The sequence below is a fragment of the Pongo abelii genome, chromosome 5 (assembly GCF_028885655.2).
Source record: "Pongo abelii isolate AG06213 chromosome 5, NHGRI_mPonAbe1-v2.0_pri, whole genome shotgun sequence".
Taxonomy (NCBI): Eukaryota; Metazoa; Chordata; class Mammalia; order Primates; family Hominidae; genus Pongo; species Pongo abelii.
Genome location: NC_071990.2, coordinates 140,569,629 through 140,583,779, shown reverse-complemented (window position 1 = coordinate 140,583,779; position 14,151 = coordinate 140,569,629). Strand labels below are relative to the sequence as shown.

The following is a 14,151-nucleotide window of genomic DNA, read 5'->3' as shown; positions in this document are numbered from 1 at the left end:
CTACTAGCAGCATCTTCCCAGCTATATGCAGGGAGTCTATTTACAGTAGAAAGAGATCAAACCAGAGAACCCATGAGAGCCAATATGGAAAGGCAGACAGTTTTGACATTGTTTAGTCCCTGGAGCCAGCCATGCTCAAAGTCTACGCCATCCCTGGAATTGCCAGTTAGATGAGTCCAATTTCAAAATTCAGACTCTACAACTTTCTACCTACCTAGGTGAACTTGGACAAGCTACTTAACATTTCTGTGCCTCACCTACCTCATCTATAAAATGGAAGGTACTATTAGTACCTACCTCACAGGGTTATATGAGAATTGGCATTGTAAGTGCTCAATAAATGTTAGCAATAACCGTCAAGTGCCAGTGAATTCTAATGTTTGATCTACTTTGAATTGGGGTCCTGTCACAGCAGAAAGAGTACAGATGAGAGGGCTTTGATTTTAAAAACATGCTTGGAGTTCATTCTTCCCCCGCCTTTGCGTTATGGTCACCCCCATGAGATTCCTGAGCAACATTTCAGCTGGCTTGTCTGACCACTTCTTCACTCTCTACAATCCACCTGAATCACGAGTGTGAGGGTCATCTGCACTAAACAACACCGTCATCATGGAATGTCCTGGCTCCAATTTCTGTTCAGATTCCTCTTCCTGGTTTCCCAGGTCCCACTTTCATTGTCCAGTGAACCACCTCTCTCCCCAGCATTCTGGTCGGCCTCATATCCTGCCTTTCACGAGATCATGCCTTGCCAATTTGTGTCCTGCCTTTCCTTCAGTCATCACCCTCATCATCCCGTCTTTTTTTCCCTCAAGATAATCAGCTGCAATCATTCCTCAATGCAATTTCTGCCCCCTCCAGGATATCTCCCCTGGCCATTGTGGCTTTCACTGCTTTTATCCTCCTTGGTATTCCAAGTCATTTTAAGTTTTGTAACATGCAATCAGAGATTATCCCATATAACTATTCCATATAATTAATCCAACTAGAATGTGAAGTTTTTAGGTTAGATTTTTTGGTATGTCCCCTAACTCAGCAGTAAGCACACAATCAGCCTCAAAATAAATATTCTGTACAGGGTCCAACCATAACACTAATCATTCCTATTTCTTTTTTTTTTTTTTTTTGTGAGACCAAGTCTCGCTCTGTCGCCCAGGCTGGAGTGCCGTCAGGTGATCTCAGCTCACTGCAACCTCCACCTCCTGGGTTCAGGTGATCCTTGTGCCTCAGCCTCCAGAGTAGTGAGTATTACAGATGTATGCCATCACGCCCAGCTAATTTTTGTATTTTTAGTAGAGATGGGGTTTCACCATGTTGGCCAGGCTGTCTCAAACACCCAACCTCAGGTGATCTGCCCGCCTCAGCCTCCCAAATCAGCCTCCCAAAGTGCTGGGATTACAGGTATGAGCCACCGCGCCCAGCCCTTCCTATTACTTAAATTTGGTAGTTTTGAGAGAATTTGTTTCAGAGTAACATAACTTTTACTGCAGTTACCTAATATTGATGCAAAAACTCAATTCTAAGAAGCACACAAATACTTAAATGACAAAATAAGGCAAATTTAAGACAGTTACATGTCTTTATTACATAAACATTATAATATTTCTCATAGGAGTTGGTCTTCAGTTTGCTTGTTGCTTTCGCAGAATGTCAAGTATCTATAGAAAATGTCTAATTATTTATGAAACAAACATTCCCATCCTTGCCCCCCAAAAAATCTCATTGCCTACAATTCCCAACCAGATTCCTGAGAAAAATAATAGGATTTGTTTATTTTATAGCATCATACATAAATTTTCTTTCAAGATATAAAAAAGGACAGACTTCTAAAACATGAATCTCCTTTTGTTTACAAAGTTCTATAAAAATACATCAAGTATGTTCAAATGTTTGTTCTTTCACTTTATATTCCAGTTTACCAGAAACAAAAAATGGCAGTACATAAAGATATGTAAACCACATTAATCTTGCAGTAATATAATGTCAACATCATCATGAACACCTTGCAGAAGCAGCTCTCCTGGATACGTTACAATCTTCCTTCGTTTTGCAGCTTTGAGAGTTCCAACCAATGCTTCAAAGAGGTTGGCACACTTATCATCATGGAAGAGGACCCCAAATTTCACGCTTAACTTTCCATCAGCATCTAGTTTGAGAAAATACATTGTTAGCAAATGCAAAGTCTGTTTCATACCCTCAAGTATGGAAGATTTACAAAATCTTTAATAAATTTCTAACTATGGGCTATCCAAGATTACAGTTTAACACTTAACAGTCATAAATTCAACATATTCTCTTCCCTGATCCAAAAATTAATGGAATAAATACATGCTATATGCCTCTTGGCCTTAGGATTATCCAGGCAAAGACTGAGAACCAACATTTACAAAAGTTGAATGTGCTACAATGCTAATACTGCAGATGAATTTCTCTCTCTCTATTTTTATTTGTTAATTGTTACGTGAGTTTTTGAATCGATAAAGACTACAAATAAAAGAGAAAACCAAACCAGGATCAAGAGCAGTGTTTCTCTAAGTGTGTTCTGAACACTCGGAATCCCCAGGGTGGGAGTGGGGGGCTCCTTAAAAGTGTATAATCATCAGCCATTCATCAGGACCACTGAATCTGAATTCCCAGTAGTAGACTCAGAAATCTATATTTCATATGAGCCCTAGATTATCTTATTTGGAGGCCAGTTTTTAACATATACATTGAAAGTTAAGATAGACCAAAAATAGATCTGCTGTTAAAAATCAATAACCTGAAAACCTGGAGGCAAGAGTAATCTGCGAGACACCTCCCTATCCTTGGGCGATTCCTTTGACCACTTGACTGAATCCCTGACCTCTTCCTACCCCTCTACTGCAGGTTCTTCCCTTCCAAGGTTACACCCACTGCCAAGACGATGGCCATCACAGTGAGGGCAGGACCATTTCTTGACCAAGGTTCTTGAGTTCCCATGCTCCCTGGCTAGAACTTCCGACTGGATGCTTGGCAAACTCCTACTGTGAGCGCGGCACTGTGTTAGACACTAGAGGCAGACATAAGGAAGTAGAGAATCACTTTCTAGAGAGAATAACTTTCTGGCTTTCAAAGCAATGACTTCAATTCCCATGAGGAAATAAGAACTATACACATAACAAGTAAAGCAACAGTACAAAGCAGTATGTGACTGGATGCCAAATGACAAGCAAAGAAAATACATCCCAGCCAAGTGCAATGGCTCATGCCTGTAATCCCAGCACTTTGGGAGGCCAAGGTAGGAGGATACCTTGAGCCCAGAAGTTTGACACCAACCTTAGCAACATAGTGAGACCATGTCTCTCCTAAAAAAAAAAAAAAAAAAAAAAAATATATATATATATATATATAGAGAGAGAGAGAGAGAGAGAGAGAGCTGGGTCTGGTGGAGTGCACCTGTGATCCCAGCTACTCAGGAAGCTGAAGCAGAGGGCTGTTTGAGCCCAGGAGTTCGAGGCTGCAGTAAGCCATGATCATGCTAGTGCACTCCAGCCTGGGCAACAGAGTGAGACTCTGTCTCATAAAAAAAAGAAGAAAAAAAGAAAATATATTTTACAGTTTAGAGGAGGGCAAGATGTCTTTGGGCAAGAATGATAAGGAAAACTTCATGGATGAGGCAGTACCTCTTCTGGACTTTAAAGGAGACAATAACCTGGAGCTTTTTTCTTTTTCCTTATCTTCATTGTGATGATATACATGGAGCTTTTTAAAAACCTAACAGTCCTCAGTTGAAATCTCTGCCATCTACTAGTCATTTGGCCTTGGGCAACTTGTTTAAAGCTCCCTAAGCCTTGGCTTCCTCCTGTGTAAAATGGGGACCTGAACATCTTTTTCTCAGTGCTGCCTAGCATTTTGGGAGGCCGAGGCAGGTGGGTCACCTGAGGTTAGGAGTTCGAGACCAGCCTGGCCAACATGGTGAAACCCCATCTCTACTAAAAATACAAAAATTAGCTGAGTGTGGTGGCAGGTGCCTATAATCCCAGCTACTTGGGAGGCTGAGGCAGGAGAATCGCTTGAACCCGGGAGGTGGAGGTTGCAGTGAGCCGAGATTGCACCACTGCACTCCAGCCTGAGTGACAGAGTAAGATTCTGTCTCGAAAAAAAAAAGAATTAAAAGTGGAGGATGTCAGTATGATGCAATGTGTGGACTCAATCAGCTCTTGCTCGCTTTGAAGACAGAGAAAAGGAGTCATGAGCCAAGGCAACCTCTAGAAGCTGGAAAAGGCAAGGAAACTGATTCTCTCCTGGAACCTATAGAAAGGAGTCCCCTGCCAACACCTTAATCTTACTCCAGCAGGACCCTTGTCAAACTCCTGACCTACAGAACTCTTAAGATATTAAATGTGTTGTTTTACATCACTAAATTTGTGGCAAACTGTTACAGCAGGAACAGAAAACCATTGCAGGGGACATTTGATATTAATGGCTTAATGGAATTTTCCAAGTGTGTCCTGTTACTTCAAAGGATTTGTGATTCAGGAACAGATAGTGCTTTAAGAAGAATCAAACTATAATGACACAAATCTTGAGAACTTGTGAGGCACTTTCTAGAACTGTTTTTCACTTACATGACGTAATTTTAAAACTTCGAGTTCTAGTATCCTAGTTGTTGCTGAATATGTCTATTATTCTTATTATTTTCAAAATGCTCCCCAAATTCTTGCATATCTCATCTGAGATGTACCAAATACCTAAAGCCACAAGTATAATAGTAATTTTCATTACGACTTAGGAAGAAGACACTAACACTACCAATTTTGCATGTCACTATCTTCAAGGAAGCTGCCTAGTTATTGCTGAAGAAAAAGATAATTTTTCTTAAACACTACCTAAAGGATGATTTATTTTAGTTATATTACTTAATATCTGATTATACAAAACTCAAGATTTGGAGAAAATAAAGACAGTATAATTTAGTATAATTTCAATGTAAATCCCTAGTCACTTAGAAGTTTGTAAAATGACATTTTAGATAAGATGATTAAAAAAAAAAGAAGTTTGTAAAATGATGGCAGAACAAAGCAGAAAACATGAATTTTAATAGTATGATAAGTAAAAATTTGAACATGATTCAATTACCAAATTTCAATGCAGTCAAATAAAAGAAGCTTGGTAATTTGCTTTCTATTGAAAAATAATGAAATATCTCAACCATTCCCTGCATCAGAATCACAATACCCCAAAAGCCCCATGTCTCCAGATGTCAATTCCTGGCTAAGGGCAGTTATAACCTGGGGCTGTGGGCAGAGCTGCCACACCTGTGTCCTGAAGCCCTGGGTGACCCCTTCATAGGCTTCTCCAGCATGCCAGTCTCACCTGTTCCAAGGTAAAGCCAGGAGAAATACTCTATCTCTGTTAGATACTTACTTTTTGAACCCAAACGATGAATTTCCTCCACTAAGAGGTTAACCTCATGATCCACATTCATTGCTGCCTGGGAGAGAAAAAGGAAGCCTAAATTATCACCATTACATTCCATTAAGCACATCCAAATCCAAGACCCCTTTGTTTTGTTCAGGTCGCATTTGTCACAATTAATTTACCATGTTCCTTTTCCTAAAAATATTTGTGTGATACATGTGGCACTGAAGTGTCCCCATTTTCCCTCTACCTTTGTAACTGCCCCCTCAGCTCCATGCACTCCTATTCTCCACGTCTGTGGGGGAGAATACAGCCATTCTCCTTGCACCCACGATTCACTCTAAGTAGGTCCTCTTCATGGTACCCTGCCAGGCACCAAAAATACAAAAGGTGTGTAGCACAGGATCTGCCCTCGGGGATCTCACATTCTAAAGGCAGATGAGGGCCTGCAATGAAGAGCAATGAGACAGATACTCTTTGAGTGGTGGGTCCAAGGCATATGGAAGCACAAAGGAGGAAGCAGCGGGAGGCTTCCTGGAGGTCACTGGGCAGGAGTGGTCCAGCCAGACAGGTGGGGTAGGGCACTCTATACAGGAGGAAGTGCATACACAAAGCAAGGCAACAAAGGAGAAAACGCATAGCACGCTTGAGGCAGGCCTAAGCTAGGGGCTGGGCACCCCAGAATAAACTGACAAACACTCCCTGCCCTTCGGGAGCCTGTAGTCTAGTGGGGGAGGCAGATCAATACAACAGCAATTTTAATACCATCCGGTCAATCCAGTGACATACAGGGATGTCATGACCTTCTCTGGGCAGTGCCCAGTAAATCCGATTGCAATAAATAGCTCGTGGTGAAGATCATTCATCTGCAGATAAGGAGGAGTTCAGAATAAAACAAAAGCTGAGCCTTACCTTGGTTCACTAAGTCCTCCACAAGCTGGGTTCCGCACACTGTTCCAGCCTCTTCCATCCCCTTGAACTCTAGGCTGTAGCCATGTGGGACTTTTTAATCTCTCAAATGCCCCCTTGCTCTCTCACCTCCAGCCTTCACACATACTGTGGCTTCAACCCAGACTATAGCTATTTCTCCTTCCAGGAGCTAATTCACACACATCCTGCTCCAGCTTAAATAAAAGACTTCCCTGAAACCCTGGAGGAGGAACACCTCCCTCACTGTGTGTTCCCATAGCACCGGGTGCCCCTCTTCATTTCACTCAATTGGAATTACATTTCTGGACTTTCACTTCTACAGGGTAAGCTCCCCTCTACAGGGATCTGACTATAATGCTCACTGCTCTATCATGTCTGGCACTAAGAGTAGAGGGTAAAGAAATATTGACCTCATGAACTGAAAAGAACACGCAAAGGCATGAGAGGGATTGGAAGTACACCTGCAGGATGTCAGGAAGTATGAGCAACTGGGTAAAAGATGCATCAGTTCAGTCTGTTTTCAAATCATAATTTTTTCAAATCATATAAGGGACCAAAAAGGTGGAGTTGTGTGTATGGTTTCCTTTGGGGTGATAATTTGGAATAAACAACTTTATCCAGATGGATTGTAACTAATTCTTGCTAGCTGTTAAAAACAAGAGTGACACCTATGACTATATACCACCTGCTTACATGATATTGATTAGGACACTAGATTTTCTATCTGCTAATTATTAAAAGTGCCACTACCATCTGCTCTGTTGCTTGTGCGAATATTATAATGTAAGAAGCTTAGATTGCAATAAAATGCAAAATATTCAATTAAATGCATCTTCATAAAACTTAATATGAAAATTTATAGTGTTCAAATATTGGGGACTTTGTGTTGGTGAAGTCATATCTATAACATTATATGCAATTCAATACATAGTTTAAGACAGATACTAAAAAGCTAAAATATACACAGAGTACACAGCCACTAGGCCTGAACACCATGTCACGAGAATAAAAGTAGGAAAGCCCGGGCGCAGTGGCTCATGCCTGTAATCCCACCACTTTGGGAGGCCAAGGCGGGTGGATCACGAGGTCAGGAGATCGAGACCATCCTGGCTAACACGGTGAAACCCCGTCTCTCCTAAAAATACAAAAAAAATTAGCCGGGCGCGGTGGCAGGCGCCTGTAGTCTCAGCTACTCGGGAGGCTGAGGCAGGAGAATGGCGTGAACTGCAAGCGGAGCTTGCAGTGAGCGGACATCAGGCCACTGCACTCCAACCTGGGAGACAGAGCGAGACTCCGTCTCAAAAAAAAAAAAGTAGGAAAAAACTATTAATAGCAGTGTGGTGGGCAACTGTTGTTTTGTCTGCCCAGCATCCATTTCCCATTCTGGCACCAGCAGTCTATGTTTTGTTTGGATAAAGCCTTTCCCTCCTTATGCTAAACCCTTGTATCGTGGGTAGAGTCTTACCCTGGGCTCCAGAAGCAGTTCAGGGCCAGAATGATTGGTTCGAGGCATGAGGTAGCTGAGCCCATCCAGAACAATGAGGTTCAGCCCTGTGATTTTGCTGGAACTATTAGTAAAATGACACTTTCCTTTCACTGGGTTCTAAGATATTAGTTTATAGTCCCTGATGTCAATGGCCACCACGTGAGAACAGCTTGCCAGGAGTAAAGCTAACACAAAGAAATGTCCAGCCATATAACAATGACTGAGCCTACATATGGCCCTGGACTTTCCAACTACGTGAACCCCTTTTTGCTTGTGTTGGTTTGATTGGGTTTCTATTACTTGCACTCTAAAGAATCTTGACCCATAAAGTTAGCTTAGAGAAGAACTGCTGCTTTAAAAACAAAACAAAAAAAACTAAAGCTCTTTTTTATGTACTTATATGAATAGTCTTTCTTTGTGTTCCTCTACGGGGTAGGATGGATAAGTGTAATAGAAAGGCAGATTTGAGAGCTATATAAAAAAGTTCTCTAGCAATTAAAATTGCCCAACAATGAAAAAAGTTTGCACCCTGTTCCTAGAAATATTAATGCAGACATAGTAAGGATCTGTGAGGGATGATGAGGAAATTAGCCTGTACTGGACAGAGGGAGAATGAAAATGTCCAAAGAAATTAAGGAACTCTCCAATTCTCTGAGTCGCTGATTCCCGACCCCCTGGAAAGATGCTATCTCTTTAACACCCTTCTTCACTCCTTCCTCCCACCACCAGCAACACACTTCAGACTTAGCTCTCATTGAATAATGAGCATCAAAGGGGAAATTCATCTATTATATATAGTACGCATACCTGCATTATAGTAAGCAGATGTACGTTCATCCAATTTTAAGCATGAAAGGCAACCAGCGTTTCTTTATAATTAATTACACATCAGGCTCCTTATCTACGTCAATTCATGTAGTTCTAAGAACCTTGCAAGGCATTTATTTATCCCCATTTTAAGGATAACGAAACGGGTTAACGCCCCACAATTAAATGCTGTTCTACCACATCGTAGTGGCTCTTCTTTCACCCCTTCCTCTTCCTCTTTTGCCATTATGCAAATACACTAAATATAATAGTGAGTGGTATTTGTATGAAATGTGACATGCTGTGCTCTTACCAAGGCAGAACACTTACAAAGAAAGGCTCCCTGCCCAGACCACCATAAATAGGAAAATAACAGGTTTAAAAACAAGTGCTAGCATACATAATTTGATGTTTTATTTATTTATTATTTAGGAAGGAGAGAGACAAAGGGGGAAAAATACCTATTGTGACACAATCCTTGAAAGACCCATGGCCTTTTATAATAAGGACAGAATCCCAGGACTGCAGTGAGCAAGATGAAGAACAATGAAGGGGGCGGAGGGATGAAGAGAGGTTGATGGGTATAAATAGAGTTAGAAGAAATAAGACCTGGTGTTGCACTGATCAGTGGGGTGACTATAGTTCACATTAATGGATTGTACACTTCCAAATGGCTAAAAGCAAATAAGTTGAATGTTCCTAGCATAAAGAAGAGATAAATATTTAAGGTGATGGATATCCCAATTACCCTGATTTGGTTATATGAATGTAACACATTCTCACAAGTACCGTGAAACTATGTCTAAGAAAAAAAGAGAAAAGAACAATGAGGAGAGGTGAGAAGCAGAGCAAGTCTAAAGGGAAGAGCTTAATGGTGAGCGGCTGGACCAGAAGACAGGAAAAGGCTCCAGGGAAGGCGAGGCAGATGCCGGGCAGGCACTCTAATTGTCGTCGCAGAATCGATTTCGGCTTTGTGCGTGGGAAACACAAAGGAAGCGGAAAGTCGGAGGACTGGGCAGAACCCGAAACCCACCACCAATACACACTTTAGAATATATTTAAGGACCCTCAGGGCATTGTTATTTTTCAAAAGTTTGGAGGCAATGCATGGAGATTTTCTAATATCCAAGGAAATAAAGCCTACTGGAATAAGTATGTCTGGAACCAGGAACCGACTTTACACACTCGGGCTGGGCACGTTTTCGCAGCCCTCCTTCGCAATCGCGGACAAGCAGCTGGTGCGGGTCAAAGGATGACTGGGCTCCTTCCTCCCTCCGGTCTGGGGCGCGCTCACTCCATATTTGGCCATCCTGCTCCCAGTTTGGGGTTCTGCCTGATAGAGGTCCCCTAACCCCGTGCCCTGCAGCCCATCATCACACGGTCACCGCCCGCACCAGTGCAGGGCTGGGGAGCGCGGAGCTGGGCCCCCAGTTGCGGGGCGGCACCGCTGGTGCCCGGGAAGGGCCGCGTCCCGGAAGCCTTTGTCTCCGCAGCTCCCGGCCCGGCGCCGCGGGTCCGCCTCCCCCGTGGCCCGGGCGCCCCGAAGCGCCGCGAGAGTGAGCACCCAAACCGGGCGACGAAAACGGACCCTGCCCCGGGCTCCACAAGCCCCTGGTGTCCCCTCACGACTCTGCACCCCCTGACCTGGAGCGCAGAGCCGCACCCACCCCAAGCGCTGCAGAGTCCACTGCCCTGAGGCCACCACGTTACTCGGGGCAGCCTCTCCCCTCGCCCCCAGCCCTTCCCCACCCAGCTCTGCAGAACTGGCTCCTGAACCACCGCCAAGTGCAAAGCCGACACGTCGCACCGCGGTAAAAATCGTTCCATTTCTGCCGGCTTCCCATTCCGCCCCCGGCCGGCGAAACGTCACGTGAGCCGAGTGCGGAAGTCGGCCCGAGAGGTGGGGGCGTGGGCGGCGCGCGCCCCACGGGACCCCAGCCTGGGAGGTCTCAGCCCAGCAGGTCGCAGCCTCCGCGCGCCCTGGGCTCCCTCCCGGCCCCCTCCTGACCTGACTCTCACCGCAGCCCGCGGTGCCCGGCGGCGCACCACGGCCACCCCGTCCATCTGCCCGGGCGCTCACGCACCTCTCTGCCCGGTTTTCCTTCCCGCCGGAGAACTGGCGCCGCGTGGGTCCGGACCCGGTTACCTTCTTCAGTGCACTGGGGAGGGTGAGGCCAAGGAAAGAAGTGGCTGAGGCAGAGAGAAAGACGGCTGTGGAGGAGGAGGAGCAGAGTAGGGGGAAAAGTAAGTGTTTCTGCGCTCGAGAAAGGGGCCGCCCACACTCCCAGGGACAAGCCTATGAGGAGGAAACTCAGGGGAGGAGACGTCCAAGAAAGGGGCTGACTCCAGACAGGTGAAGCGCCCTGGGCTCCTAGGAAAACGGGCCCAGAGCCTCGATTACCCCACTTTTCCACCGTGCTACTCAGAGCCAAGGATCCCAGGATCTGCATCTGATCCTGGGCGTCGATTTCCTGCAGGATTTCTCTCCCAACGTAAGAAACAAAGCGCCCCCAAATTGCTGAAGGCTGCTAGAAAGAACGTGGCATTCATGGGTTCCGGATGCCGGGGGCCTCCAGAAAACTACGACTTATGACTTAAAAATGGCTTAATTCGCAAAACAAAATGCAATCTTGAAAGCCAATTTGTCAGACTGCAAAGAAATTTTACTTGGACATAGGTAGTTGTTGACCCTGGGTCAGTATCGGTTTCTTCTCTTGTTCATTCATTATTTCCTACATTTAACTTCATAATTCAATTTATTCACACTCCCTTTGTTTTAGTCGCTGTTATTTTAATATATGCGTGTGTGAGAGAGAGATGCTTACCGTACCCAGAGTCCTTTTGGAAAGGAAACAGTTACCCAAACTATTTATAGAGCACGGGTTGCACAAATAACTACAAAAAACGTTCGTTACCCCCTCCCCACCCCCAGCCCAGCTAATTGAAATTAAGAGTGATCACGTGACCCAAGAGCGCACAATCCATGATGTAGTCATCATCCTGCGAGGTGACCTGGAGCAAACAGTTCTCATCAAACACGGACTCTGATAGTTAGTAAGCCAATCAGACTCTCCCTTGGAAATGGGAAGTGGAGAATGCGGAGACGGAGCTATCTGATGTAAGAGAAAGGTTGGAGCTAAGAGAGGGTAAGGCAGAAGGGGCCAAAATGGGCTTCGGATGCAAAACATTTGAGTAAGCAGAAACCAGGAGAATGTAGCAGCAGGTTGGGTGGAGGCACAAGTGGTAGAAGCCAGTCAAAGACAAGCTGAGACCAAGTGATGGAAGGAGAGCAACAAAGACCTGCTTTCCAGGGGCATGTAAGTGTCCAGTTCCCTGGGGCTGCACTGGATCCATCCACTTCCCACGCTTCATTCTAGTCTTTACAGTGAACACCTGTCTCTTGGGTGTGACTGAATGAGTCTCTGTTCTGTAATCTTCAACAAAGGTCTGATTCTTCTAAGTGTCTCATGGCAGATAAAGTTTAAGGTGACTCCAAGATCTTTTAAGACCTATTTTTTTCTTTTACTTGTTTTATATTGTTACCAAAATGATTGAGGCCTAATTTTTTTCTCACCAAAAGAAAACTGAGAAGTTATAGTTTATATCTTTCACAGTCGACATAAGGCAAAAAAATATAATTTAAGAAAAATATATTTAGCAATTATCCAAGCATGACCTCGCTATTTTGGCCTGTGACAGGGATCACAATTGGTCAGTCAGATAATATCCAATGATAAGAATAATGAGTCTGGAGTGCACCGCTTCTGTTATGATTAGGCAATTAGTATTGCCCTAATTGCCAACCAAAGAAAAAGAAATAGGTTACTTTACCTAAAGAAGTAAACGTCCTTGTTAATATATAAAAATAAACTCACCCAAAAGATACTTTGTTTACACATATGCTAAACTAAGTATAACACAAGTTTTATATTAATCTATAAGGAATTACAATTTAAGAAAATTGTTTTGTCGGCTGGGCACGGTGGCTCATGCCTGTAATTCCAACACTTTGGGAGGCCAAGGTGGACGGATCACCTGAGGTCAGGAGTTCAAGACCAGCCTGCCCAACATGGCAAAACCCCGTCTCTACTAAAAATACAAAAATTAGCCAGGAATGGTGGCACATGCTTGTAATCCCAGCTACTCTGGAGGCTGAGGCAGAAGAATCACTAGAACCCAGGAGGCGAAGGTTGCAGTGACCCGAGAGCGTGCCACTGCACTCCAGCCTGGGCGACAGAGTGAGGCTGCATCTCAAAAAAAAAAAAAGAAAAAAGAAAGCTGTTTTGATAAAAGAGATATTAAAAAATCTTAACTAATATTTTTCATATCCAATCCTACTCCTTCAATTTCCAAATAGACTTTTGTTATCTTTTCTTATTCCCTCAGCAATATCATCATGTACAATGTAAACAATGTGGAAGTTTAACCTAAAAAGAAAATAATACAATTTATTAAATAAAAGAGTATTTAATATCTCTTAAATAAATGTGCCAGCCACAAAGTGCCAATAGTAAATGGTCCAAAGTAGCCCATGACCTGTCCTTTGTCAAACAGAACAGAAAGTAATGTACATTTGAAATATTAAAAATCCTTATCCATGTATTTAATTGCATAGTATGGACCAGCACTGTCCGAAGGAAATAAAATTGTAAACAACACATCCAATTTAAAATTTCTAGTAGCCACATTTTTTTAAAAAAGTTGACACTTATTTTAATAATATGTTTTATTTCACCCAGTATATCCAAAGTACCATCATTTCAACCTGTAATGGATATTTTGAAAGTATTAATAAGATATTGTACATTCTTTGTTTCATACTAAATCTTGTAAGTCTATTTTGTGTTTTATATTTACCCAACATTTCAGGTGCTCAATAGCCTTCTATGGCTAGTGGCTACTGTATTAGACAGTGTAGCTATAGACAATTCCAGAATAAAGCATTATATTATATGCTAATACTTTACTTAGAAACTTATTACAAATGTTCCTGGAATGAGAAAAATAACACTATGATATTTAAACGCTCATGGAAAATCGAAGTCATTATTTTAAAAATGCAGTTGTCTCCACTGTAATGAATAGAAAAAACTTTTCTATTTTCTCCTGTATCTTAAAGGATCTCTAGGATGGCAATTCCATCCTGGGTACATACCCAACAGAAAAGGGAGATATATTCACCAAGAGACGTGTAGAAAATATTCACAGGAGCACTGACTGTGCATATTTCTTTCTTCTTCTTTTTTTTTTTTTTTTTTTTTTGAGATGAAGTTTCGCTCTTGTCGCCCAGGCTGGAGTGCAGTGGCGCAATCTTCACTCACTGCAAACTCGGCCTCCCAGGTTCAAGTGATTCTCTTGCCTCAGCCTCCTGAGCAGCTGGGATTACAGACATGCACCACCATGTCCAGCTAATCTTTGTATTTTTAATAGAGATGGGTTTTGCCATGTTGGTCAGGCTGGTCTCGAACTCCTGAGCTCAGGTGATCCACCCACCTCAACCTCCCAAAGTGCTGGGATTACAGGCATGAGCCACCGTGTCCGGCTGTATT

At 43.2% G+C, this 14,151-nt stretch overlaps 1 protein-coding gene across 1 annotated transcript; it reads right to left on the bottom strand.

Annotated features, from left to right (window-relative positions):
• Positions 1 to 1,557: 1,557 nt before the first annotated feature.
• On the bottom strand, positions 1,558 to 11,034 carry ABRACL (ABRA C-terminal like). Its single transcript, XM_002817421.5, has 3 exons — positions 10,687 to 11,034; positions 5,386 to 5,452; positions 1,558 to 2,143 (listed from the first exon to the last, which is right to left on the bottom strand). Exons 2-3 carry the CDS (start codon positions 5,444 to 5,446, stop codon positions 1,959 to 1,961), a joined length of 246 nt encoding a protein of 81 aa, XP_002817467.1. The 5' UTR covers positions 5,447 to 5,452; positions 10,687 to 11,034; the 3' UTR covers positions 1,558 to 1,958.
• Positions 11,035 to 14,151: the final 3,117 nt, after the last annotated feature.

What these genes read in the sequence shown, in the direction of transcription:
- ABRACL (XM_002817421.5), bottom strand. Translation starts at nt 5,446, where the DNA reads ATGAATGTGGATCATGAGGTTAACCTCTTAGTGGAGGAAATTCATCGT. An exon ending in TCATCGTTTGGGTTCAAAAA is followed by an intron (nt 2,144 to 5,385) that starts GTAAGTATCTAA and finishes TTCTCAAACTAG; the next exon opens with ATGCTGATGGAAAGTTAAGC.